This window comes from Hylobates moloch, unplaced genomic scaffold (genome assembly GCF_009828535.3).
Source record: "Hylobates moloch isolate HMO894 unplaced genomic scaffold, HMol_V3 SCAFFOLD_11, whole genome shotgun sequence".
NCBI lineage: Eukaryota > Metazoa > Chordata > Mammalia > Primates > Hylobatidae > Hylobates > Hylobates moloch.
In genome coordinates this window covers 12,140,688-12,167,616 of record NW_026652286.1, presented here as the reverse complement: position 1 = coordinate 12,167,616, position 26,929 = coordinate 12,140,688, and the positions used below count along the sequence as shown (strand labels likewise).

General features: G+C 40.1%; 1 protein-coding gene across 1 annotated transcript in view; it reads left to right on the top strand.

Annotated features, from left to right (window-relative positions):
- The window catches only part of TRIM44 (tripartite motif containing 44), a 143,124-nt gene that overhangs the window by 67,398 nt on the left and 48,797 nt on the right, over positions 1 to 26,929 (top strand). The window contains exon 4 of the mRNA XM_032166262.2: positions 358 to 377. Within this exon, the coding sequence (XP_032022153.1) occupies positions 358 to 377 (20 nt within the window). The remainder of the gene's footprint in view (positions 1 to 357; positions 378 to 26,929) is intronic.

Below are 26,929 nucleotides of genomic sequence, written 5' to 3'. Positions count from 1 at the left end.
GGCTAGCTTTTGCCTAAGACCTGCCTCTATTTTGGGTTTCTCACTTTGCTAAGAACTAAATACTGCCAGCCATACAAATAAAAAGGCAAGGCTATTATTTAGGCCTCCTAGGTCTGTGCATTAACTTCTCTGCTCTGCATGTCAGGGCAAATTAGCAGTTCATCTCCACTGGGCAGTTTGAACATAGGATTATATTAGCTCTTGTCTTAGCCTTTAGATGTCTGTTGGTTTGTCTCTGTTACAATAAATGTATAGTCCATGCATTCAGGTTGGGAGAGGGGAGGGAAAAGGAAGAAATCTGACTCTGTCTGTACCAACAGTGATTTCTAATACTGTTTCTTTCTGTTTGTCTTTCAGGGCGATGAGGAAGGACCCAGGTAAGATCACATTGTTGCTTGTCTTTTCTCGTAATTGAAGTAGAGTGACATTTGTGGCCTTTTAGTGCTCCATGAAATATGGACAGTCAAGGAACAGCACAGAAAAGGGATCTCTATCTTAAGCCTGGGATTTGAAGATCTTATTTTGTAAGACTCCCGTCTCCCTCTCATCTATGTCATTTCCTGCCTATAACCTCCAGATAAAGATAGACTTTAAGGTATATAATGACAGTAACTTTGCTGTATTCTTTTGTACATTCAGAATACCTTGTTAAGAAGAATAGGCACTACATTTAAATGGTAATGTAGTATCATTATGGTAATGGTAATGGTATCAGGTGGACTGACTAGATAAATTTTTGTATTGTTCTTTCTTGATTGGAATTGGATTGATTTTTTTAATGGGCTCTAGATCTAGTATTCTTTACTTCTGACCTATAATATCTTTGTGTCAGACCCAAGACACCTATATGATGAATCCTAGGGTACAGGTATACAAAACTTTATTTGGGAAAAAAAAAAGTTCTTTGTGCTTCTGTATTGCCACAGTTGAATACAGTTTAGAAGTGCATTTTATTATTATCTCAGCCTTGCAGTGAACCTGGGCTGTGGTTTACTTACCCTTCCTGTCATTCTCCTCAAGCAGTGAAAACAGACTCCAGGAGAAGCTACAGCTGTGTCATCAACACAATTGAGGAATATTTGTACAAAGTAAAATGCAATGTCCAGATGGGTCCCATCTGTCACATAGAATCAAGGGTTTTTAAGGCTGGGAAGTATCAGAATGGTCATCCAGGCCACTGCTATTCAAACTTTATTTTTAGCAGAAGCACCCTTTTTTCAAATGGACTTTAAGCAGAACCTCAATGTGTAAAAAACAATTTTTCTCTGGTTAAAGTTGGGGCAGCATTCATTGAACTTTCTCTCTTCTTCAAAATAAACCCTGAGGAGCTTCTGCAGTGACCTAGGGTTCCTCAGAACTCAGTTTGAAAATCACTGTCAAGTCCCTTATTAAAAAAGGCTAAATGAATTGTCAAAGGTTACCTTACTGGAATCAAGATTTGACCCTTCTTTGTTATTTTGTTTGTTTGTGTGTTTGCTTTTTACAAACCAACAAAAACAGTTTCCTCTCTTTTTTCGTTTTCCCTCCCCATATCCTGAGCCTCTTTCTTAGCACCAAATGTTGTCCCACATCCGCATCTCATGGTGTGTTCTTCCCTTGGAAACTATAGTTTTTAACATCTGCTCTGGAACAACAAGCTCTTGTCTAGCTCCTTGTCTACTATGGCTAAAGCCACAGGCACCCAACTTTAAAAGGCGTAGGCATCTTGCTCTAAACCTACAGGGTTTCAGGGAACCACTTCAGAACTCCATCTTTCAACCATTCTCAGGAACAGGCTCCTTCTGTGTTGTGGTTCTTTTCCTTCCTTCCTCACTCTTCACTCCCTTCCTTTTGTTCATTTAACATATATTAATGACCTACTGTGTGTCTGGCACTGTGCTACATCCTGGGTATATCATGGTGACTAAAGCAGGCATAGTTCCTACTCTTGTAGATCCTAAGTGTAGTGGGGGAGGCGAACATGTAACTGGGCAATTACATGGTAGGGAATGTGTTCTGATAAGTGTAGGCTACTTTAGGAAGGGCTCCTAAGTTAGTCTTGGAGGATAAGGGGAGGCTTACCAGAAAAGGTTATATATAAACAGAGATCTGAAAGGTTGGAGCAGGGGTTGGTTGTTCTAGGTAGAGTAAACAAATTGTGTGCCAGTCCCAGACAAGAGAGGTATGGAACAAAGACAGCAGAGCCCAGATCATTTAGGGCCTTATAGACCTTCTTAAGGCATTTAAGCACTATACTGAAGGCAATGGGAAGCTATTAAAGAATTTTAAACAGGAATTAACCTGAACAGATTTGCATTTTAGAAGTGTCTCCTACCTACAGAATGGAAAATGAATTGGAGGTGGATCAAGAGCATGGGAGACTTCCAGGCACAGTGATGCGCACCTATAATTCCAGCTACTCAGAAGGCTGAGGTGGGAAGATTGCTTGAACCCAGAAATTCAAGAGCAGCCTGGGCAACATTATGAGACTCTGTCTCTAAAAATAAGTAAATAAAAAATAAATTTTAAAAATTGAGGTCGGGCACAGTGCCTCATGCCTGTAGTCCCAGGACTTTGGGAGGCCGAGGCAGGTGGATCACCTGAGGTCGGGAATTCAAGACCAGCCTGACCAACATGGTGAAACCCTCTCTCTACCAAAAATACAAAAATTAGCCAAGGATGATGGCACACACCTGTAATCCCAGCTACTTGGGAGGCTGAGGCAGGAGAATTGCCTGAACCTGGGAGGCAGAGGTTGCAGTGAGCCGAGATTGTGCCATTGCATTCCAGCCTGGGCAACAAGAGCAAGACTCCATCTCAAAAAAACAAAAAATTGAAAAATAAGAAAAGAGCCTGGGAGACTAGTTAGACTAGGTTATCGATGATGGGAGCCTGAATCAATATCTTCTAGTTACTGGTTAGGTTTTTATCATTTTGCACAGACCTTTGGTTTAGATGCACTTTAAACTATCTCCTTGGCCCTCCTCCGCCTTTTCTCTCAAGATTAGCTCTAGCTCCTTAAAATCCAGTCCAGTCAGAGCCCTAGACTTACTTTCCCAGAAAAAGAGTTCAAACAAGACCATGATAAAGAAAATACCTTGGCAGAGGTAATGTGCAGGCTCCACAGGATAGCAGTGGCATTTCTGTCTTAGGAGAGCCGGATTAGGATGAACACACTCATCTTTATAGCCACATGCCAGAGTCCCATTGATTAGAAGAATACAAGGACCGTATGAAGAGATTAACTCCCTTTAAAGATACTGTTCAGTGTGAGATTCTGGCTTTAGAGTTTAATTGCAGATGCCTTTGTATCATTTTGACAAGATAATGGAAAGGCATAGAGTTTCTTTACTTGCAACCAAGATGTCAGGCCATCTCCCTTGAGCCAGGCTGCTATGTAGGTCAGCAAGGAGTCCATTGGACTAGGAGTTGACGGAACCCTTTTTGATACAATAAGTACCAAAAATAAGTGCATGTTCTGATTTGTCAGAAAGAAGGAGGAGGAGTCAGATTTTCTTTTTTAACCTTTAAATTCGTGCTTGTTGGTTCAATTCACTTTATTTGTATTGAACTACCATTTGGCTCAATTTATTCTGATTAACCCTTCAAGGCAAATTGCCTTTGATCTGAAATTTTTCTCATTTATGATATATACTTTACCATTTCAACAAGCCAAATAGAGTTTTGTTCCAAAGGCTTCTGTATTGCTGACAGTACTAAATGAGAGTTTGATGTATAAGGAAGGCAGAAAGGAAGTGTGGGAGTCCCTACACAAGGGATGGATGAGAAATGAAGCTGGAGACACTGAGTTCCAGTTCTGCTTGGATCATTATGCCTGTGTCTCCTTTGCTAGCATTCTTTTCACACAGCCTCTTCTCCACTGTCTACATAGAAGTCCAGAGAGAATTAGATTCCAACCAGTCTCCATGGTGGAAGAAAAACAGAAAAACTCCTGCCTATGGAAACATAATTGTCTATAATGGATCTTCCTCCCTTTCTACTAGCTGGAGTGTCTTGCCTTTTTTCCTCCTTTCTGTTTTGATTTCCCAAGCTGTTTGATATTAGGGGACCAAATGTTGTGCTTTTAGTCATGTCTGTTCCTTGCCCTGAATTTCACTGTGCAGTTATTCTGCTAATTTACCACAATCATAATCATAGCTACCATTTATTGACAGTTCATTATGTCCAAAGCGTTATATATATTCTAATTTAATCTGCAGGCAAACCTCATGATGTAGTTATTAGCCCACTTGTCAAATGAAGAAATTAATGCTTTGAGAGATTAATTTGCCTTAGATCACATGGCTAGTAAGTGGCAGAGCTATGACTTGAATCTAGTCTGGCTTCAGAGCTTAACCACCAAGTGCTGTCAGCCACCATTTGGACTATCTTCAAAATGGCAGCATACTTCTCTCTGTGACCCTATATGAAAGCCAAGAGGATTCACACACAGTCCTCAGAATATGACTTCGGTCTTGTTCCTCTAACCTGGGAGTTCTTCAATTGCTTTAGCATTGAATTGCTGTGGCCCCTGTTTTCTGCAGGTTGCTTCCCCTCTAGCCTCTGTCATTATAAAGGGAATGTCTTTGTCTCATTCTCACACAGTATCCTCTGAGGGTTAGCAGAAAAAGGGGTGCTCCCTGGGGAGCAGCTAACTAAGCCTGCCCTTGACTCCACAGAATAGCTGTCTGTTGCCTCTCAAACTGGTATCTTACTCCTCAGATCCATGATACACAGTCATATAGCTGGCAAGAATTCTTGGAGGGCATGGAGAAACAAAAGTCCTAATATGTAGAACATGTGTATTAACTGCTGTGGAGTCATCGTTTAAGAGAGTGTCTTTGACTTTGAGAGACTGAAGTGGGCAGATCACGAGGTCAGGAGATCGAGACCATCCTGGCCAACATGGTGAAACCCTGTCTCTATGAAAAATACAAAAATTAGCTGCGCATGGTGGCGTGTGCCTGTAATCTCAGCTACTTGGGAGGCTGAGGCAGGAGACTCACTTGAGCCAGGGAGTCAGAGGTTGCAGTGAGCCGAGATCATGCCACTGCAATCCAGCCTGGCAACAGAGCAAGACTCCGTCTAAAAAAAAGAAAAAAAAAAGGTACCTTTGAAGCCCAGAGTGATTTCTTTTTTTCTTAAGCAGAAAAGCAATTTACACTTTTGGCATCAATTTTCTGTCTTCTCTGTGCTATTATGAGAGATCTTGTGTTCACTCCCTCACAGATTGACTCCTTCTCTACTCCTGCTGGAGCCTGCTGAGAAGTAATATATATCCTAGCAGAGGGGGTGGCAATAGGATCTGTTAGCGTAAAAGCTATTGTGTAGTGGGAGGAAGTCAGAGAGGGAAAAGACCCTTAAACTCTTGTGCTTAGAGGAGAAGGAGGAAGATCAGGATTAGATTTTGATTTGCTATTGAGGTTTTCTGTAATTTTTTTTAACCTAAGAGGAAAATGGCTTTTTAATAGTAACAACCACACTTGGAACTTCTGTAGAATTTTTTCATCTTCAAAGCTGGCTGTTATTCAGGCAAAAAGCTCCTGCTGAGATCACTGTGAATCTGACCCATACTGATTCTGTGATCAAACAGGAAGCGTGTTCTGAACGAGTAGGAGCCGAAGGAGAGTCAGCAGACCTAGCTTCTATTTTTGATTCTGTCTGTGACTGACTGTGTGACCTTGGGCAAGTCATTTAACATCCTTGTACTCTTATTTTTAGTTCTCTGTAAATATTATCCTCACCCCTCTCCACTCTTTCCTCCACCTAGTTTTGGGGATATCCTTGTGAGAAGGAATACAAGTCTTTTATCAAATATGGAGTAGAAACAACCTGCTTACAGATTCTATAATTTGGTGGATTTTTTTTCCTCAATTTTGTTTCTTTAAAAATTATCTTGGGTCTGTATTCTAGGTAGTTTTTTTACCCCTCTAAATGAATAACCATATGTTCTTAGATATGGCATTTCTCTTTCTGTTTACGTTGTAGAGATGAAAGAGGACTAAGTTAGTGATACGCTTAGGTTTCTTTTGTCTTCTGATTGCAAATTTGTGGTTTGGTTGTTGCGTTGTCTTCATTGCAGGAAGTCTATCTGGAAGCTGAAGAAAATGGCTGTGATACTTGTGACATGGAATGGAACTATCAGGACTGCTTATTATGCAGAGTGGGGTGCCACCATCTAAGTTGGCCTTCAGCATATAGAGTCTCTTAATTGTCACATTTCCCTGTTATGGAACCTGAGCTGACCTTATTTTTCCATGCTGATCGGGATTGTTTATCCCTCACTTAAGTCAGGTGAAAGTTGAAGCCACACTATGCATTGTGCTGCCTGTCTATACCCAAAGCATACCTCTTTGCTAAAATAATTGATTCAGAAATTTGCCCGTAAGAGTCACAACTTTATTTTGTGCATGTTAGTGTATTAACCAGAGATTCCATTCACAGCTGGAAAACTCAGCTGAAGTGCCTCTAGCTCATTGCATCTGCCTCCACCTGGAAATGTTGACTAGAAGCAGCCTATATTTTTAACATAGATCTACTTACTTTATAATGCTGAGAAAAAAGGGCAAGAGGAAGGGGCATGGATGTCACTTTGCATGCTATGGTTTAACTCTAATCAACTTGTTTGCCATCCAGTACAGTAGTTATGATGCTTGGCAGGCTAACCTTGTTTATATATTTGGCCTCAGAACTTATCAGGATAACATTTCCCACTAGGAGCTCTATTCCCTAACCTCTCAGACAAGAAAGATTGCAGAGGAATTCTTTCTTTCAACAAACATCTTAGAGCGCCTAATGCCAGGCCCTCTGCTAGGCCTCAGGGATATGAAGATGACTAAGACTTTGTTCCTGCCTTTAAAGATCTCAAAATCTAGTTTGAAAGAGAGCTAAATAAACCATTTTAATTTTATTTATTTATTTATTTATGAGACAGAGACTTGCTTTGTCACCTAGGCTAGAGTGTAATAGTACAATCACAGCTCACCGCAGCCTCAACCTCCCTGGCTTAAGTGATCCTCCCAACTCAGCCTCCCACACCCATCAGCGAGTGGCTGGGACAATAGGTTCATGCCACCATGCCTGGCTAATTTTTTTATTTTTTATTACTTTGTTCCCCAAGCTGGTTTTGAACTACTGAGGTCAAGTGATCCTCCTACTTCGGCCTCCCAAAGTGCTGAGAATACAGGCATGAGCCACCACATCTAGCCAGCAATTTAAATTTTATATTTAAGTGCAGTGTAATAATTATTATGATAAATTATAAAGAAGCATTGAGTGCCAACTATATGTGAGGAAATATTTTAAACATTTACATATATTATCTTTCTCACAACAGTCCTAATAAATGATTAATATATTATTTTTATTTCTAATTTGAATGAAAAAACTGAGTCACAGAGAGGTTATACACTCATGAGGTCACACAGCTAAAAAGTGGTAGAGCCAGCATTCAAACTCAAGTAGTCTGACTCCAGACTGCAAGCTCTTAACTACTGCAGTATAATGATTCTCTGAAAAACATGCTGGATGTAGAGTAGGTTCCAACTAACTCAGGATAAAGAATCAGAAAACATAGCGTTTCTTCTGGACCTTGACAAATGGATAGGTCTAGGCTTCTTCAGATTGGAAAAACAGGAAAGCTGTCTAAGCAAAGAGGTAAGTATGAAGGCTCAAGGAGTGAAAACACATGTGCTGTGCGGGGAAGGGTAAATAACTGCATGACTGGCCTGGGGCAGGAGACAAGACTAGAAGGTGGGTTGAATCCAGCTTGTAAAGGGTGAGGTGTACCATGTTACACTTTACCTCTTGACTACCGCATTGCCCCCTTATAGAAGAAATGGACAGACTTCTGAATCTTACAGGTTTCTTCCTCTAGTCACATCTCATGATTTGTTATGGGTAAATTGCTTTCTTTACATTTTTGTTTCCCCATTAAAATCTCACATCTTATTATACTTAAAGGACAAATTTGTTTTGAAGCATTTAAAGTATTCTCCTTTTGGGGGTTGGTCTTTTAGATGGAAAACTAAGCAACTGAGGTAAAGTAGTTGTAGAAGGGAATTGTCTATTTGATTTGTGTCTGTTTTGATAGCTTCTGCCTTCCTCTAATTTATTCTTTTCTTTTTTTTCACCACGTTTATTACATAAAAGACACTGATATTCTATTCCATAGTTATCATCACTAATGTTTGTGACCCACTAAAATGATTTCCCAGCTCATCAGTGGGTTACAATCCATGGTTTGAAAAACACTGCAGCACATTTTATGCTAATCTGCCACGGATACAGGGTTACCACTGTCCATGATACCTTGGCGTGAACTAGAAAAAGGTGCCCTTTCCTCAAGATGCCTAATTCCATCTGCCAAAAAATTGTCATAATGTGCTGACTTTGTTAGAGTAAGATACTGCCATATGCCAGAGAATAGTTAAAAATAAGTAAAACTTGATGTCAGCATTATGAATGGTGTGCCCAGTAAATAATTACGTTGTAAGCACCCTATGCACAACTGTACATATTTGCCCTGGTGGACACTAAACCAGATGACAAAATAGGTTGGAGGTGTTTGTTCAATGGATAAATTATCTCAGAGTACCTGTATACCAGGGATTTGTGACAGCTGTTTTGCCTTCTTAGGGCCTTTCTGCTCATTTCCCAATTAGAGTAGCCAGATAAAATACAGAACACCCATTTTAACTGGAATTTATGTAAACAGCAAAAAAAATTAGTATGAGTATGTGCTACACAATATTTGGAAGATACTCATGCTAAAAAAATTCATTATGTATTTCAGAATTGCTAAAAGATTATATCATAAGTGTTCTGAACACAAAAATAAGTACGTGAAGTCATGGATATATTAACTAGCTTAACATAATTGTTCCACAATATTTACACATATCAAAACATCACATTGTATCCTGTAAATATACACAATTGTTGTTTGTCAATAACATTTAAAAATTAAGAAATATTTAAAAACATTCACTGTTATCTGAAATTTAAATTTAACTGGGCACCCTGTATTTTTTTTTATTTCTTCTTCAGTGTTTAAGTTCAGGGGTACATGTGCAGGATGTGCAGGTTTGTTACATAGGTAAACGTGTGCCATGCTGATTTGCTGCACAGATCGTCCCATCACTTAGGTATTAAGCCCAGTATCCCTTAGCTATTCTTCCTGATGCTCTTCTTCCTCCCACCCCCAACCCTCTGACAGGCCCCAATTTGTGGTATTCCCCCCATGGGTCCATGTGTTCTCATCATTCACCTCCTACTTAAAGTGAGAATGTGCAGTGTTTGGTTTTCTGTTCCTATGTTAGTTTCCTGAGGATAATGGCTTCCAACTCCATCCATGCCCCTGAAAAGGACATGATCTCATTTCTTTCTGTGGCTGCATAGTATTCCATGGTGTATATGTATCACATTTTCTTTATCCAGTCTATCACTGATGGACATTTGGGTTAATTCCATGTCTTTGCTATTGTGAATATTGCTGCAATGAATATATGCATGCATGTGTCTTTATAATAGAATGATTTATATTCCTTTGGGTATATACCCAATAATGGGATTGCTGGGTCAAATTACCATTTGGTAATTTGGTTCTAGGTCTTTGAGGAATCAGCACACTGTCTACAGGTTTTTCTCTGCACCTTGCCAGAATCTGTTATTCTTGACTGGCGTGAGATGGTATCTCATTGTAATTTTGATTTGCATTTCTCTAATGATCAGTGATGTTGAGCTTTTTTATGTTTGTTGGCTACATGTATGTCTTCTTTGGAGAAGTGCGTATTCATGCCCACTTTTTAATGGGGTTGTTTTTTTCTTGTAAATTTGTTTAAGTTCCATGTAGACTCTAGATATTAGGCCTTTGTCAGATGGATAGATTGGAAAAATTTTCTCCTGTCTTCCTTTAATTTAAAGTCAAGTTTGGAAAGCACAGTAAGTCCTCACTTAACATCATTCATAGGTGCTTGGAAACAGCAGCTTTAAGTGAAATGATGTATAACGAAACCAATTTTACCATAGACCAGTTGATATAAACAAGAGTTAAGAAAGATTTAAGAAAGATTAATAAAACAAGCAAGATAATTATTTACCCCATTATTCCAGTTCACAGTCATGAGTGGCTGGAGCAGCTCAGGGCACAAAGTGGGAACCTGCCCTGGCCAGGATGCCATTTCATTGCAGGCTGCACTCACACCCACACTCACTCAGACTATGACAATTTAGACACCAGTTCACCTAAGGTGCACGTCTTTGAGATGTGGGAGGAAACCAGAGTACCTGGAGAAAACCCACGCAGACATGGGGAGCAAGAACAAACTCCACACACAGTGGCCCAGGCTGGGAATCCCCCCCGCCTTTATTTTTCCTCATCAACATAAAAAAAAAAAAAATGTTGAATGAAAAGACTCTATTCAAGGACCTTCTGCAAACAATTAAGTTGATGTGAAGGAATGCCACATTGGTCCCTGAGTTAGATCCAATGCTGAGGAGTCTAGCTGCAGCCTAATTCTCTTCTTCCTTATTTGTCTTCATAGCTATTTTGGACTAGCACTGAGCAGAGTGGATTTTAGGAAGTCACACAACTTCAGTCTGTGTTTTAAGAATAACTAAATTTGATGTCCTTGGTTATGCCTCCCTCACCTGTGGACAGCCACAGCAAAATTGGTGGTGGTGGTGTCTTTTTCATTTTAGGAGAAACCTGCTGGTCTTAAGCATCTTGTCACATTTTTTCCCAGTGAGAGGCAGGCAAGAGGTCAGTAATTCCATTTTCCCAACAGCTTCCAAGGGTCCTTCCTTTTTTTTTTTATTCTTGTTGTTAATTTTTTTTTGTAGCTCTATGTCACTGAACTGCAGTTACCTCTTTATCCAGAAGCTGAAACAGCAGCCATCTGTATGTAACTCATGCTGGCAGCACATGCTGGTGGAGTTTTTTGTTTGTTTATTTTCTTTCCAAGATGATGTGAAGTTGAGAGTCGATGAGTGCAGATTTTCTTAAAATTAAAATAGTGGGAGGTGGCTTCAGAACTTTAAGAAAGGTAGCCAAAGGCTGAGTTAAAACTGGAGTACCCTAAATGGTGAGGTTTTACCATGAGGCAAATTCATGTGCCTATACTTGTTTGGACCCAGGACCTAAACATGAATGGTTGCAGGTTCATAAAATAAATACTTTCTTGTCGATAAGCAGGGGGTTCAGTGAAGAAAAACATTTTCTTATATAAATGCCTCATTCCTTCTTAGCACCACTACCAGTTGTTGCCTGTAGGTTTGCAGTGTGGTTATAAAATGGAAAAGCATTTTGTTTTCTTGGTGAGTACACGTCTTACCCTCTGGTTTCATCATTTCTATTTAAAGGGAAGTGAGATTGAGCATGAGAAAAACAGTGCAAAGAGGGAGGAGCTGACAGAGTTGCAGCAAAAGCAGGGAGAGAGGCATTTCTCAGCTGCTAGATGCATCTTGGTCTAGATACTTTGGGACAGCTGCCATTTTCTCCCACCTGTACAGGTATTATTGTCTCTCATACAAGGACTAGTTAAAACTCACTAAGCTGCCAACTTTTCCGTACCTTTCAGGATTGTCCAGGGTTAATAGTTATCCAGCAGTAATACCTGTCTATGTATTAAACATTAACTAGGAGCTAGATCTACATATATAATTTGAAAGTTTTAAAACAACTCTGTGAGGGCAGTTATTCTAATCCCATTTTTCTTTGTGTATATGAAGACAGTGATGTTATAAGAAATTAAGTGACTAAGCCGTGATCACACAGTTAGAAAGTGACTCAACCTGGATTAGAACCCAGAGGTATCAGGATTAAAATTCTATCCTTCCAACTATTATACTGTATTGCCTTTGTCAGAAGATGGAAGATTCATATCTTCCAACCTCATGGCCAGGAAAAAGTAAAGCTGATGGATGGAATTATGACAAGCCAACAGGGATTTGGTACTTTTATGAGAAAATTTTTTCATTTTCTTTGTTGAATGTCAACAAGCAGTTTGTCTGAGAAGAAAGTTGAGGTGGGGCTTGCCAGGAAAGTGCCTAAGGTGGAATGAACAGGAACTTCTCTCCCCAGACAGGTAAACATTAGTTTACTCACTGGCTTTTGTGGAGCCAGCAACTGCCATTGCCTTTTCTGAAAGAGCCACTGTTCACCAAGTGGCAGGTGCAGGCCAGCTGTTACCATGGCAACAGCAGGAGAGGCAAGCAGTTTCATTCCAGAACTGATAATTAACTGGGGAGTACGGTGTGGGGCAGGGAGAAAAATGGGGGGATAATTGTTGCAGGAGGGAAAACTTAGCAATTACCGGCAGGTTGCATAGATGAAAAGGCCAGGCACAGATGCTCCAGCCCAGCATGCTCCTAGCTTTCGGCACTCATTCCCTGAGGTTAGGAATTTTTGATACACCAAAGTGAAGGGTTGAATCCCTAGCCAACCAAGTCTTTTTAAGGAATCACCTGAGGAAAGAAGATTGCCACGTAGGCTATGAAAGAAATACAGGGGGCCAGATGAATGACTACCCAAAATTATACCACTCACCCAGAAGCAACCCAGAAATCCTATCCAAACTCTGCAGGAGGGATTCATACTTGGTAATAAAATAGGACCCATAAAGCATACTTGTTGTGGGTGTCTACTTCTTTGGGTTGAGTAGGGGAAAGTGGCTTATTAGAAAATAAAAGGAGGACTCGAGGAAGTGATGAACTTGTTTAGGTACTTAATCATCATAGCTATTAGTCCATCAACCCTTCAGAGGCTGTTAATGAAAGTAGCCAGCACTCACATGGATGATTATCTCATTTAATCCTCAAAACAATTTAGGAAGAAGATGCTATTAATATTCTCATAACAGACTCAGGAGATGTTCAGTACCTTGACTAAGGTCATAGAGCTAGTAAGTTAATGTACTGAATCTTATCCTATTGGGTTGTATTTTTAAAATAGAACCTATACTATTCTATAGAGAGATCATGGTCCCAACCTACAACAAAGTCAGACTTAAGCAGATACAAACAATTTATAATAAAAAGGAAAATATTTTTTCCAGTAAAATAAGGTTAGCTGCAAAATAAAATATCCTGAATGAACAATTTGGAGAATATCCTTTTCTTTTGAGATCTATCAGGTTCATAGCTCAAGATTAGCCCTATGTCCCAAGCCCTGATCAGGTGAATAATGTGAGTCATGATTCTTTCCTAACTTGATTCTATGGCTTGGGTGGGATAAAGCTCAGAAGAAGAGGAGGTTTGTTGACATTAAACAATGCAGAGGCTGTCCACAGCTCATCTAAATGATCTGTTAGAACCAAACTTCTATGATGTATGTATTTTTCATGGGAAAAAATTGCCATAATGTACAGCAAGACTTCCCTGTATTCCTTGATGTGTGTATGTGTATGTTAGAGAGAGAGAGAGAGACAGAAACAGATATTTTACTTTGAAACAGTGAGTCTCAGTTGGAGGAGAAACATGGCATTCATTCAGCAGGGTTTTTAGAGCACCTGCTTCATTCTAGCATTGTCTTTGGTGCTAGGGATATAACTGTAGAGAAAACATTCAAAGTCCCAGCCTTCGAAGAACTTATGCTTTAGAGTCTTAAGAAAAGGTAAAGGAAGGCAAGCGATGTGTAATTTAAAAACACGTTTTAAAGAGACTCGTTAATCCTTCTTTCAAAATCTGTTATAGAAAATAAAACTTACCCAGTCCTTCTGGCTGGTAGGAAGATATACAAAAGATAGAATAAGAGAGCAGTAGAGGCCGGGTGCTACAGCTCACTCCTGTAATCCCAGCGCTTTGAGAGGCCTAGGCAGGTGAATTGATTGAGGCCAGGAGTTCCAGACCAGCCTGGCCAACAGGGCAAAACCCCATCTCTACTAAAAATACAAAAATTAGCCAGGCATGGTTGCACACACCTGTAATCCCAGCTACTCAGGAGGCTGAGGCACCATAATTGCTTGAACTGGGAGGTGGAGGTTGCAGTGAGCCAAGATCGTGCCACTGCACTCCAGCCTGGGCAACGAAGCAAGACTCCATCTCAAAACAAACAAAGAGAGCAGTAGAGGTTGATAATCACTATTTAAAACTATGAGGTTACCCTTGATTTTCCAGAGGTTTGACAAGCTAATAAGTTAATATTGCCTTTGCAAGGGAAAAAAATTAATATCAAAATTTGGGAGCTCGACTGACACAGTAATTATGCTGGAAAATGTAATTTTGCCTCCATAATAGAGATGGGATTATTTCAAGAAGATCTCATTAATGTGCCGTTCATCAACAAATAGGAGTGTAACCTTTCTTTTATTAGATTAATGCAGGGTCATGATGCAAAAGGCTGTTGGAATAATTCTCACTCCTTTGTTCTAAGAAAATAAATTAAGTACCGTCTTAAAGTCTAGATACGGAAATTAAAATCATTGAAGACAGAAAAACAGTGTGGCCACTCATTCCAAAATCTCCATGAGCCTTCTGTCATTTCTATAAAATTCATTCCTTTATCCATTTATGAAACAAATTTGATCAAGTGTCTACTATGTGCTAGGTAGTGCTAGATGTTGGAGCTATAGTAGAAACCAAAAACCAAATGCAGTCCTTGTTTTCATGGTGCTTACCACATGGTGAATGATCTCTCCTCCACATTTCAGGGGCATATATTTATTCTGTGTCTGCTTAACTCACATTAAAGGATCGGCAGCCTACTAAAAGATTCATGTCACTTGTAGCTGTAAACGGAAATCTCCCAGTGCAGAGCTTTCTAGATATATTAGACTACACACTATTTTAGCTCTCAGTTTGCTCTTCTAAACTAGGGTTCCATGGTCCAGTAAGTTTGGCAAAGGCCACCCTCTTGGAGTTCCACAAGTATCATGATGTGATAAAGACTTTGAGCAGCCTTGTGATAATGAAATATGTTTACTTTGTTTAACCTGACATTCCCAAACTTATTGACCGTAAGACTCTTTTAACCCCTATCACATAAATGTTCTTTAGAAGTGGTGTTCCTCAAGATATACTATGATGCATGCTGCTTTTTCTCCACTAGATGTTGGGACTTGTTGCTAATGACTGACATGCAGAAAGAGGGTATAAAGAAAATGTAGAGTCATTGTCTTAGTTGAAATCATCTCTTCACCATACTTTGGGACTTCTAGGACATTTCTCTGCTATTAGTCATGTAATTTATTTGTACCGCAATTAAAAGTGTAGCTATCAGGGGTATAGAAAATGAAGGTAATACATATTCCTGGGAAAAGGAGGCCCAGAGAGGTCTGCTCAGATATTTTTAAAAATTGTCATTAAAAAAAAAACTTGGATGTACATAATTCCATTTTTAAAATATCACCATAAATAAGTTTTATGTTCTTTTCATCTTAATAATGTGATTTTTTTCCTATTTTTAATAATAACAACGCAGTGGTACCACTGTACAACAAGCACCCAGCACATTGCCTAGCACAGAGTAGACACTCAAATCTTGGTTAAATGAATGAATGAATCAGGCAGTGACAAGGAACATTACTAAATATAAAGCAATGCAGAACAATTACATTTTTTCCAGTTTTAAGTCATTGCATAAAGTGGGCCAATCCTTTTACGTCTTGATAGTGCCTCTTACATCGAAAAGCTAATACATGTTTATCATATGTTGGGAAGAACCAAGACAACATTTTACAAACCCTTAAGTACTGCATCTAACGAATAGTAATTTTTTTTCACCAATGATCATGGAATTGCATTAACTTTCAATGTGTGAGAAATTTCTCTAATATGGCCAGGCCTTGAGGCCGAGTGGATTATACACTAGGATCACAGTATTCTGACTAAAGGCCAAGAGAGAAGGGCAGTGAGACCAGGATATCAGGCTTTCATTAGAACCTGGCTGTCTCAATTTTCTCATCAGTCATATAGAAGCAGTAGTACCTACTCTGTATTAAGAATCAAGTAATGATAGTATATAAGAAATACAAGTAAGAAGAGTAAATTGTGTCTTACACCCTTTAAAAGCGTAAAGTGCTAAACAAGTGAAATAAGAGTGAATGAAATAAAGGTCTTTTATAATGGTATCTGTTAAGACATAATTGTATTTACAACCTGAGGCTTAAATGAGTCATGAGTCATTTAAACATTTACCGGAAATAACAAAGGAAACAAGAAAATTGACCTTGATTCAGCACCTTTACAATTTACAGGATGTACACAGACATCTCATTTCCATATTCTGTCAATCCTGAGAGGTGGTTTTGCTATTTCCATATTACATAGATGAGGAAATTGAATGAGTGTAAGTGACTTGTCCAAGTTTGCCCAGCTAAAACTAGAAGTGGCAAGAGTTAGAGTAAGACCTTCCTGTCCTACATCCCATGGCTTTGCTCTCCTAGCTGCTTTTGTTCAAAACATAACTCTTGTTTTCTCCTCTGTCTTCCAAATTCTTCTACCCTTTGCCTTCTTAGTAAATGGCATTATTCTGTCTCAGGCCAGTAGCTGAGGAATTATTCCCAATATCTTTCTTTTTTCTTTGCATTCCACATCCAGTTAATCAGCAAATCCTGTCAGATTTATCCTAAGTATACATCAAATATAGAGGCTTCTCACCACCTCTACCTCACCGTCCTGGTGTATGCCACATACTTCCCTTTAAGAATCCTACTGCCTTCTTGCTGTTGGCCACTCTTATTCATTCTTCCTCCTGCCAGACCTCCCCCCGACCCCCACTGCCATTCCATTCTTCACATAGAAGCTAGCATGAACTTCTAGGATACAAAGATCGTGTAATTCTCCCAGTCAGAACACTGCAGTATGAATTATATTGTGTCTGGAATTTGTGTCAGAATAACACAAATTCTGGGGGAAAGGGAGCCTATAAAGCCTCAAAAATGAGGCTCCCACCTACCTCTCTCCATCCCCATGCCCCATTGCTCACCTTAGCCACATTGCTTTCTTCCTCTTCTTCAGAGGGAAGTTCCTTCCCACATCAGGGCCTTTGTGCTCATGTTCCCCTCTGCAGGAATGCCCGTCCCCAGAGTTTCACATGGCTCGCTCTCTCGCTTCATCCAGGTGTCTGCTGAAATACTACTTCTTTAGAATAAATTATTGACTGTGTTTTGGTTTTCTGCATAAACTTGCCACTGCATGAAAGTGTATTATATATTTAACTTATTTTCTTTCTTTTCCACTAGAACATAAATGTAATAAGGGTAAAAAATTTTGTCCATTTCACGACTGTATTCTCTAGAATATAACAGGCATTTATTTTTGAATATACAAATTGCTTTGCAAACCCTGTTTTCTAAGTGCAGAAAACCCTGGTTTGGAATAGGAAAGCCTTAGATTCACTGGATTACATTCTCAGTCTGTCACTTTTGCAGGTCATTTGCCTTTAGCAGTTATTTGTGAGTCTGCTTTTGTTATTTACAAAATGGGGATAATAAGGTGATATAATTGGCAGGGGGAGTTAAATGAGCAAATGTATATGAGTCTTTTGAAAACAGTAAGGTGTTATAGACATGGAAGAGAAAGCCTGTATTTGGGCCTCAGAGCCTAATCCCCCTCTAAGACAGCCATTGTAGGGAATTTATACAGACCCATTCTTCAGTGTTTCTCTGCAGCTCTGTACCCTTACAGCTTGGCAGAGATTCTACTCTGCCAGTGTTAGAATCCCAAGCCTAGGACCTTCATTCATTCTCAGACCCTGGCCTAAAGAATAACTTGTCCAAGCCATATGGTTTCGAAATGGCTATGGGAAATAATGCTTATGGATCATAATTTTTGCTAGGAACCAGTATTAAACCATCTAGGAGCAGTTCTCTTAGGCAGGACTACCTTAATGACAGGCAAGTATTCTCGCTTTTCAATATTTTGTTTCCAGAACATGCAGATTGTGCTTAAGTAAATGAGTAGCACTGTTATTACTGAAACCAGATCTATCCTAATGCTGTTTGGAAGGAGAATGTAGTTGCCAAATTGATTTTTTTTTTCTTGAGACGGAGTCTCTCTCTGTCACTCAGCAGGTTGCAGCACAGTGGCGTGATCTCGGCTCACTGCAACCTCCGCCTCCTGGGCTCAAGCGATTCCCCTGCCTCAGCCTCCCAAGTAACTGGGACTACAGGCATGTGCCACCATGCCCGGCTAGTTTTTGTATTTTTAATAGAGACAGGGTTTCACCATGTTGTTCAGGCTGGTCTCAAACTCCTGACCTTGAACCCAGGAGGCCAAGGTTGCAGTGAGCTGAGATTGCACCACTGCATTCCAGTGTGGGTGACCAAGCAAGACTGTCTCAAAATTTTTTTTAAAAAAAGAAAAAAAGAAATTTATTGAATACTTACTAAGTGACTAGTAAGTACTAAGCATTTTATATATGAGTATTAGTGTGGGCCTTGAGACTTTGTGTTAGAGATAATCTTTCTTTAGTAATCTTTACTAATCTTTTAGTGGTTGTATAAAAGAGAGGCATGCTAATATCACTGTAGTTAACTGGAAATTATTGGGGAAATCCGCACATGAGTAAGCAGGGAATCATCTCGGATTTCTTGCAGGATGCAGGGAAACATTCTGGATGTAGTACAAAATGGATAGCCAGTGTCCATGCTGCCTGCTGCCTGCTGCCCACTCTAGTGCCCGACTATTACAGAGACTCACTGCCTGTCTCCCCTTTATCTGTACACCTCCTACCTTTCTTTCAAGGTCCCATTTAGTTGCCTCTTCTTCCATGAATCTGTCTTTGAGCCTTCAATCTTTATAGTTTATTTTTATGGGTTTTTTTTCTATTATACTTTAAGTTTTAGGGTACCTGTGCACAACATGCAGGTTAGTTACTTATGTATACATGTGCCATGTTGGTGTGCTGCACTCATTAACTTGTCATTTAACATTAGATATATCTCCTACTGCTATCCCTCCCCCAACCCCACAACAGGCCTCGGTGTGTGATGTTCCTCTCCCTGTGTCCGTGTGTTCTTATTGTTCAGTTGCCACCTGTGAGTGAGAACATGCGGTGTTTGGTTTTTTGTCCTTGCAATAGTTAGCTGAGAATGATGGTTTCCAGCTTCATCCATGTCCCTACAAAGGACATGAACTCATCCTTTTTTATGGCTGCATAGTATTCCAGGGTGTATATGTGCCACATTTTCTTAATCCAGTCTATCATTGTTGGACATTTGGGTTGGTTCCAAGTCTTTGCTATTGTGAATAGTGCCGCAATAAACATACATGTGCATGTGTCTTTATAGCAGCATGTTTTATAATCGTTTGGATATATACCCAGTAATGGGATGGCTGGGTCAAATGGTATTTCTAGTTCTAGATCCCTGAGGAATCACCACACTGACTTCCACAATGGTGGAACTAGTTAACAATCCCACCAACAGTGTAAAAGTGTTCCCTATTTCTCCACATCCTCTCCAGCACCTGTTGTTTCCTGACTTTTTAATGATTGCCAGTCTAACTGGTGTGAGATGGTATCTGATTGTGGTTTTGATTTGCATTTCTCTGATGGCCAGTGATGATGAGCATTTTTTCATGTGTCTTTTGGCTGCATAAATGTCTTCTTTTGAGAAGTGTCTGTTCGTATCTTTCGCCCACTTGTTGATGGGGTTTTTTTTCTTGTAAATTTGTTTGAGTTCATTGTAGATTCTGGATATTATCCCTTTGTCAAATGAGTAGGTTGCAAAAATTTTTTCCCATTCTGTAGGTTGCCTGTTCACTCTGATAGTAGTTTCTTTTGCTGTGCACAAGCTCTTTAGTTCAATTAGATCCCATTTGTCAATTTTGGCTTTTGTTGCCATTGCTTTTGGTGTTTTAGACATGAAGTCCTTGCCCATGCCTATGTCCTGAATGGTATTGCCTAGGTTTTCTTCTATGGTTTTTATGGTTTTAGGTCTAACATTTAAGTCTTTAATCCATCTTGAATTAATTTTTTATAAGGTGTAAGGAAGGGATCCAGTTTCTGCTTTCTACATATGGCTAGCCAGTTTTCTCAGCACCATTTATTAAATAGGGAATCCTTTCCCCATGTCTTGTTTTTGTCAGGTTTGTCAAAGATCAGATAGTTGTAGATATGCGGCATTATTTCTGAGGGCTCTGTTCTGTTCCATTGGTCTATATCTCTGTTTTGGTACCAGTACCATGCTGTTTTGGTTACTGTAGCCTTGTAGTATAGTTTGAAGTCAGGTAGCGTGATGCCTCCGGCTTTGTTCTTTTGGCTTAGGATTGACTTGGCGATGCGGGCTCTTTTTTGGTTCCATATGAACTTTAAAGTAGTGTTTTTCCAATTCTGTGAAGAAAGTCATTGGTAGCTTGATGGGGATGGCATTGAATCTATAACTTACCTTAGGCAATATGGCCATTTTCACGATATTGATTCTTCCTACCCATGAGCATGGAATGTTCTTACATTTGTTTCTATCCTCTTTTGTTTCATTGAGCAGTGGTTTGTAGTTCTCCTTGAAGAGGTCCTTCACATCCCTTGTAAGTTGGATTCCTAGGTATTTTATTATCTTTGAAGCAATTGTGAATGGGAGTTTACTCATGATTTGGCTCTCTGTTTGTCTGTTATTGGTGCATAAGAATGCTTGTGATTTTTGCACATTGATTTTGTATCCTGAGACTTTGGTGAAGTTGCCTATCAGCTTCAGGAGATTTTGGGCTGAGACAATGGGGTTTTCTATGTATATACAATCATGTCATCTGCAAACAAGGACAATTTGACTTCCTCTTTTCCTAATTGAATACCCTTTATTTCCTTCTCCTGCCTGATTGCCCTGGCCAGAACTTCCAGCAGTATGTGGAATAGGAGTGGTGAGAAAGGGCATCCCTGTCTTGTACCAGTTTTCAAAGGGAATGCTTCCAGTTTTTGCCCATTCAGTATGATATTGGCTGTGGGTTTGTCATAGATAGCTCTTATTATTTCGAGATACGTCCCATCAATACCTAATTTATTGAGAGTTTTTAGCATGAAGCGTTATTGAATTTTGTCAAAGGCCTTTTCTGCATCTATTGAGATAATCATGTGGTTTTTGTCATTGGTTCTGTTTATATGCTGGATTACGTTTATTGATTTGTGTATGTTGAACCAGCCTTGCACCCCAGCGATGAAGCCCCCTTGATCATGGTGGATAAGCTTCTTGATGTGCTGCTGGATTTGGTTTGCCAGTATTTTATTGAGGATTTTGGCATCAATGTTCATCAGGGATATTGGTCTGAAATTCTCTTTTTTTGTTGTGTCTCTGCCAGGCTTTGGTATCAGGATGATGCTGGCCTCAAAATGAGTTAGGGAGGATTCCCTCTTTTTCTATTGATTGGAATAATTTCATAAGGAATGGTACCAGCTCCTTGTACCTCTGGTAGAATTCAGCTGTGAATCCATCTGGTCCTGGACTTTTTTGGTTGGTAAGCCATTAATTATTGCCTCAATTTAGAGCCTGTTATTAGTCTATTCAGAGATTCAACTTCTTCCTGGTTTAGTCTTGGGAGGGTGTATGTGTCCAGGAATTTATCCATTTCTTCTAGATTTTCTAGTTTATTTGCGTAGAGGTGTTTATAGTATTCTCAGATGGTAGTTTATATTTCTGTGGGATTGGTGGTGATATCCCCTTTATCATTTTTTATTGCGTCTATTTGATTCTTCTCTCTTTTCTTCTTTGTTAGTCTTGCTAGCGGTCTATCAATTTTGTTGATCTTTTCAAAAAACCAGCTCCTGGATTCATTGATTTTTTTGAAGGCTTTTTCGTGTCTCTATTTCCTTCAGTTCTGCTCTGATCTTAGTTATTTCTTGCCTTCTGCTAGCTTTTGAATGTGTTTGCTCTTGCTTCTCTAGTTCTTTTAATTGCGATGTTAGGGTGTCAATTTTAGATCTTTCCTGCTTTCTCTTGTGGGCATTTAGTGCTATAAATTTCCCTCTACACACTGCTTTGAATGTGTCCCAGAGATTCTGGTATGTTGTGTCTTTGTTCTCGCTGGTTTCAAAGAACATCTTTATTTCTGCCTTCATTTCGTTATGTACCCAGTAGACATTCAGGAGCAGGTTGTTCAGTTTCCATGTAGTTGAGCAGTTTTGAGTGAGTTTCTTAATCCTGAGTTCTAGTTTGATTGCACTGTGGTCTGAGAGACAGTTTGTTATAATTTCTGTTCTTTTACATTTGCTGAGGAGTGCCTTACTTCCAAGTATGTGGTCAATTTTGGAATAGGTGTGGTGTGGTGCTGAAAAGAATGTATATTCTGTTGATTTGGGGTGGAGAGTTCTGTACATGTCGATTAGGTCTGCTTGGTGCAGAGCTGAGTTCAAGTCCTGGATATCCTTGTTAACTTTCTGTGTCGTTGATCTGTCTAATGTTGACAGTGGGGTGTTAAAGTCTCCCGTTATTATTGTATGGGAGTCTAAGTCTCTTTGTAGGTCTCTAAGGACTTGCTTTATGAATCTGGGTGCTCCTGTATTGGGTGCATATATATTTAGGATAGTTAGCTCTTCTTGTTGAATTGATCCCTTTGCCATTATGTAATGGCCTTCTTTGTCTCTTTTGATCTTTGTTGGTTTAAAGTCTGTTTTATCAGAGACTAGGATTGCAACCCCTGCCTTTTTTTGTTATCCATTTGCTTAGTAGATCTTCCTCCATCCCTTTATTTTGAGCCTATGTGTGTCTCTGCATGTGAGATGGGTTTCCTGAATGCAGTACACTGATGGGTCTTGACTCTTTATCCAATTTGCCAGTCTGTGTCTTTTAATTGGAGCATTTAGCCATTTACATTTAAGGTTAATATTGTTATGTGTGAATTTGATCCTGTCATTATGATGTTAGCTGATTATTTTGCTTGTTAGTTGATGCAGTTTCTTCCTAGCCTTGATGGTCTTTACGATTTGGCGTGTTTTTGCAGGGGCTGGTACCGGTTGTTCTTTTCCATGTTTAGTGCTTCCTTCAGGAGCTCTTTTAGGGCAGGCCTGGTGGTGACAGAATCTCTCAGCATTTGCTTGTCTGTAAAGGATTTTATTTCTCCTTCACTTATGAAGCTTAGTTTGGCTGGATATGAAATTCTGGGTTGAAAATTCTTTTCTTTAAGAATGTTGAATATTGGCCCCCACTCTCTTCTGGCTTGTAGGGTTTCTGCTGAGAGATCCGCTGTTAGTCTGATGGGCTTCCCTTTGTGGGTAACCCAACCTTTCTCTCTGGCTGCCCTTAACGTTTTTTCCTTCATTTCAACTTTGGTGAATCTGACAATTATGTGTCTTGGAGTTGCTCTTCTCGAGGAGTATCTTTGTGGCGTTCTCTGTATTTCCTGAATCTGAATGTTGGCCTGCCTTGCTAGATTGGGGAAGTTCTCCTGGATAATATCCTGCAGAGTGTTTTCCAACTTGGTTCCATTCTCCCCGTCATTTTCAGGTACACCAGTCAGACGTAGATTTGGTCTTTTCACATAGTCCCATATTCCTTGGAGGCTTTGTTGGTTTCTTTTTATTCTTTTTTCTCTAAACTTCTCTTCTCGCTTCATTTCATTCATTTCATCTTCCATCACTGATAGCCTTTCTACCAGTTGATCGAATCGGCTACTGAGGCTTGTGCATTCGTCACGTAGTTCTTGTGCCGTGTTTTTCAGCTCCATCAGGTCCTTTAAGGACTTCTCTGCATTGGTTATTCTAGTTACCCATTCGTCTAATTTTTTTCAAGGTTTTTAACTTCTTTGCCATGGGTTCGAACTTCCTCCTTTAGCTCAGAGTAGTTTGATCGTCTGAAGCCTTCTTCTCTCAACTCGTCAAAGTTATTCTCTGTCCAGCTTTGTTCCGTTGCTGGTGAGGAGCTGCATTCATTTGGAGGAGGAGAGGCGCTCTGATTTTTAGTTTTCAGTTTTTCTGCTCTGTTTTTTCCCCATCTTTGTGGTTTTATCTACCTTTGGTCTTTGATGATGGTGATGTACAGATGGGGTTTTGGTGTGGATGTCCTTTCTGTTTGTTAGTTTTCCTCCTAACAGTCACGACCCTCAGCTGCAGGTCTGTTGGAGTTTGCTGGAGGTCCACTCCAGACCCTGTTTGCCTGGGTATCAGCAGCAGAGGCTGCAGAACAGCATATATTGGTGAACAGGAAATGTTGCTGCCTGATCGTTCCTCTGGAAGTTTTGTCTCAGAGGAGTACCCAGCCGTGTGAGGTGTCAGTCTGCCCCTACTTGGGGGTGCCTCCCAGTTATGTTACTCGGGGTTCGGGGACCCACTTAAGGAGGCAGTCTGTCTGTTTTCAGATCTCCAGCTGCATGCTGGGAGAACCACTACTCTCTTTAAAGCTGTCAGACAGGGACGTATAAGTCTGCAGAGGTTTCTGCTGCCTTTTGTTTGGCTATGCCCTGCCCCCAGAGGTGGAGTCTACAGAGGCAGGCAGGCCTCCTGGAGCTGCAGTGGGCTCCACCCAGTTCGAGCTTCCTGGCTGCTTTGTTTACCTAGTCAAGCCTCGGCAATTGCGGGCGCCCCTCCCCCAACCTCGCTGCCGCTTTGCAGTTTGATCTCAGACTGCTGTGCTAGCAATGAGCGAGGCTCCATGGGCATAGGACCCTCCTAGCCAGGTGCGGGATATAAAATCTCCTGGTGTGCCGTTTGCTAAGACCATTGGAAAAGTGCAGTATTAGGGTGGGAGTGACCCGATTTTCCAGGTGCCATCTGTCACCCCTTTCTTTGACTAGGAAAGGGAATTCCCTGACCCCTTGTGCTTCCCAGGTGAGGTGATGCCTCGCCCTGCTTCAGCTCACGCTCAGTGCGCTGAAGCCACTGTCCTGCACCCACTTTCCGACACTCCCCAGTGAGATGAACCCGGTACCTCTGTTGGAAATGCAGAAATCACCCGTCTTCTGCATCGCTCATGCTGGGAGCTGTAGACTGGAGCTGTTCCTATTCGGCCATCTTGGCTCCACCTCATATGTTTTTTAAATTAATTTATTTTTTAGATTGACAGATAAAATTGTGTCTTTATATAGTACAACATAGTGTTTTGAAGTACGTATACATTGCTAAATGGTTAAATATAGCTAGTTAACATGCGTTATCTCACATTATTTTTTATAGTGAGAGCACTTAATATCTTTTCTTAGCATTTTTCAAAAATACAATATTTTATCATTATCTATAGTCACCATGGTGTAGTCACCGTGCAATCGATCTATTAAACTTATTCCTTCTACCTAGCTGTAATTTTATATCCTTTGACCAACATCTCCCTAACCCCTCCCTCAACTGCCCCAGCCTCTGGTAACTGTCATTCTGCTTTCTACTTCTGTAAGATCAACTTTTTTAGATTCCACATATTAGTAAGGTTGTACACTATTTGTCTTTCCCTGCCTAGCTTGTTTCACTTAATCTCATGTCCTTCAGGTTCATCCATGTTGTTGCAAATGGCAGGATTTCCCTTTTTTTATGGCCAACTAGTATTCCATTGTGTATATATACTACATTTTATTTATTCATTCATCCATTGATGGTTGCTTAAGTTGATTCCACATCTTGGCTATTGCAAGTATAATTTATCTTTGGACTTACCACTTTCTTCTCTATTTTATAATTATCTGTCTGCTATATTATACCAACAGCCTTCAAGCTCCCGATTGGCAGTGTCTGTACCCAAGTTTTCTTTATCTCTATAACAAGTCTGTTGTAGCAGGTCTGTTGTATTGTTTGCCCTCTCTCTTTCTACATATATATATATATATATATATATATATATATGAGATACTTTGCCATGTTCTAGACTTGGAAAATGTGTGACTAGGACTCATGTACCCATGGCCATTCCTTAGATAATAATGATCACAGCCATAACAGCTAATACTGATTGAGGGCCTACTATGTGACAGACACTGTTAAGAGTGTTACCTGTCATAATTCCATTTAATCCTTATAATAACCCCATAGGGGTAGAGTAGATACTATTATCATCCCCATTTTCCAAATGAGGAAAATTAAACATTCAAAGATAAAATAATTTGTCCAAGGTCACATAGCTAGTAAATGGTAGACTAGTATTTGAACCAAAGCTTTCTGGCTGCAGAGTCAAATCACTATTGTAGACTTGCACTGAAATGAATGAAACTTCTCCTATGCATGTCTACTCTTAAAGATGGCTTTAAATCTAATTCCTCAAGGCAGTTATTTATTTTTGTTTAAAGTGACTTACCTTCCCTGTTTGCTCTTTGAGCCTTCTGAGAAAGGCAAGAATGCAGCAGGGAGAGCTTCAGGGAGAGCTTTGGAGAGAGTAAACTGTATTCTCAGGAATACAATGGCAGAAGAGCACCTGGAGAGATTTGAGCATGCCCTTTTCCCTTTCCTTGGGAGGTGACAGGCTAAGAGGGTGCCTTCATGGCAGTGGCTGCGCTTTCAGCTTCAGGCTCCTGTACCTTGTACATGGTGAGACTGGAGAGCAGTGGACTGTCTGAGCCAGTGACTGTGCAGGCTGCTCTCTGGAAAAGCAGGGTGTGAATGCAAGTTTATTCTCCTGGGACATTCCCCAAAATAAATAGACTTTTTGTGCTAACTCCTGCTTTTCCAGTTGAGGCCTATTTTCTCTTTCTTTTTTTGAAACAATCTTTCTAGATGGCATTTTTTTTTCCTTCCTGTCCTTGAGTGATAGGGCTCACATCTAGGAAGGAAATGATCTTTTACTTCAAAGGTTATATCTCTGTCAGACTTAAAGTTGTTTAAAATTAAGTCTTTGCCTCTGGAGCTCTGAGTCAAGGTGAAGAATGCTCACTCCAGAATTCTGACTCCTTGAGGACTGGAAGTAAGAGTGAACTCTTGCCTTGAGCCAGGTACAGTCGGTCAGGGAATAAGTCTTTATTGAGCCTTGACTACATGCTTGGGCTTGTGATAGGATGAAATCCTTGCCCTCGAGTTGCTTACAACCATGGGGAAATGCTGTAGGAGAGTCAAGATCATAATACGTGAAATAACCAGACAACAATAAGATAATACATAATTAAGAACCAA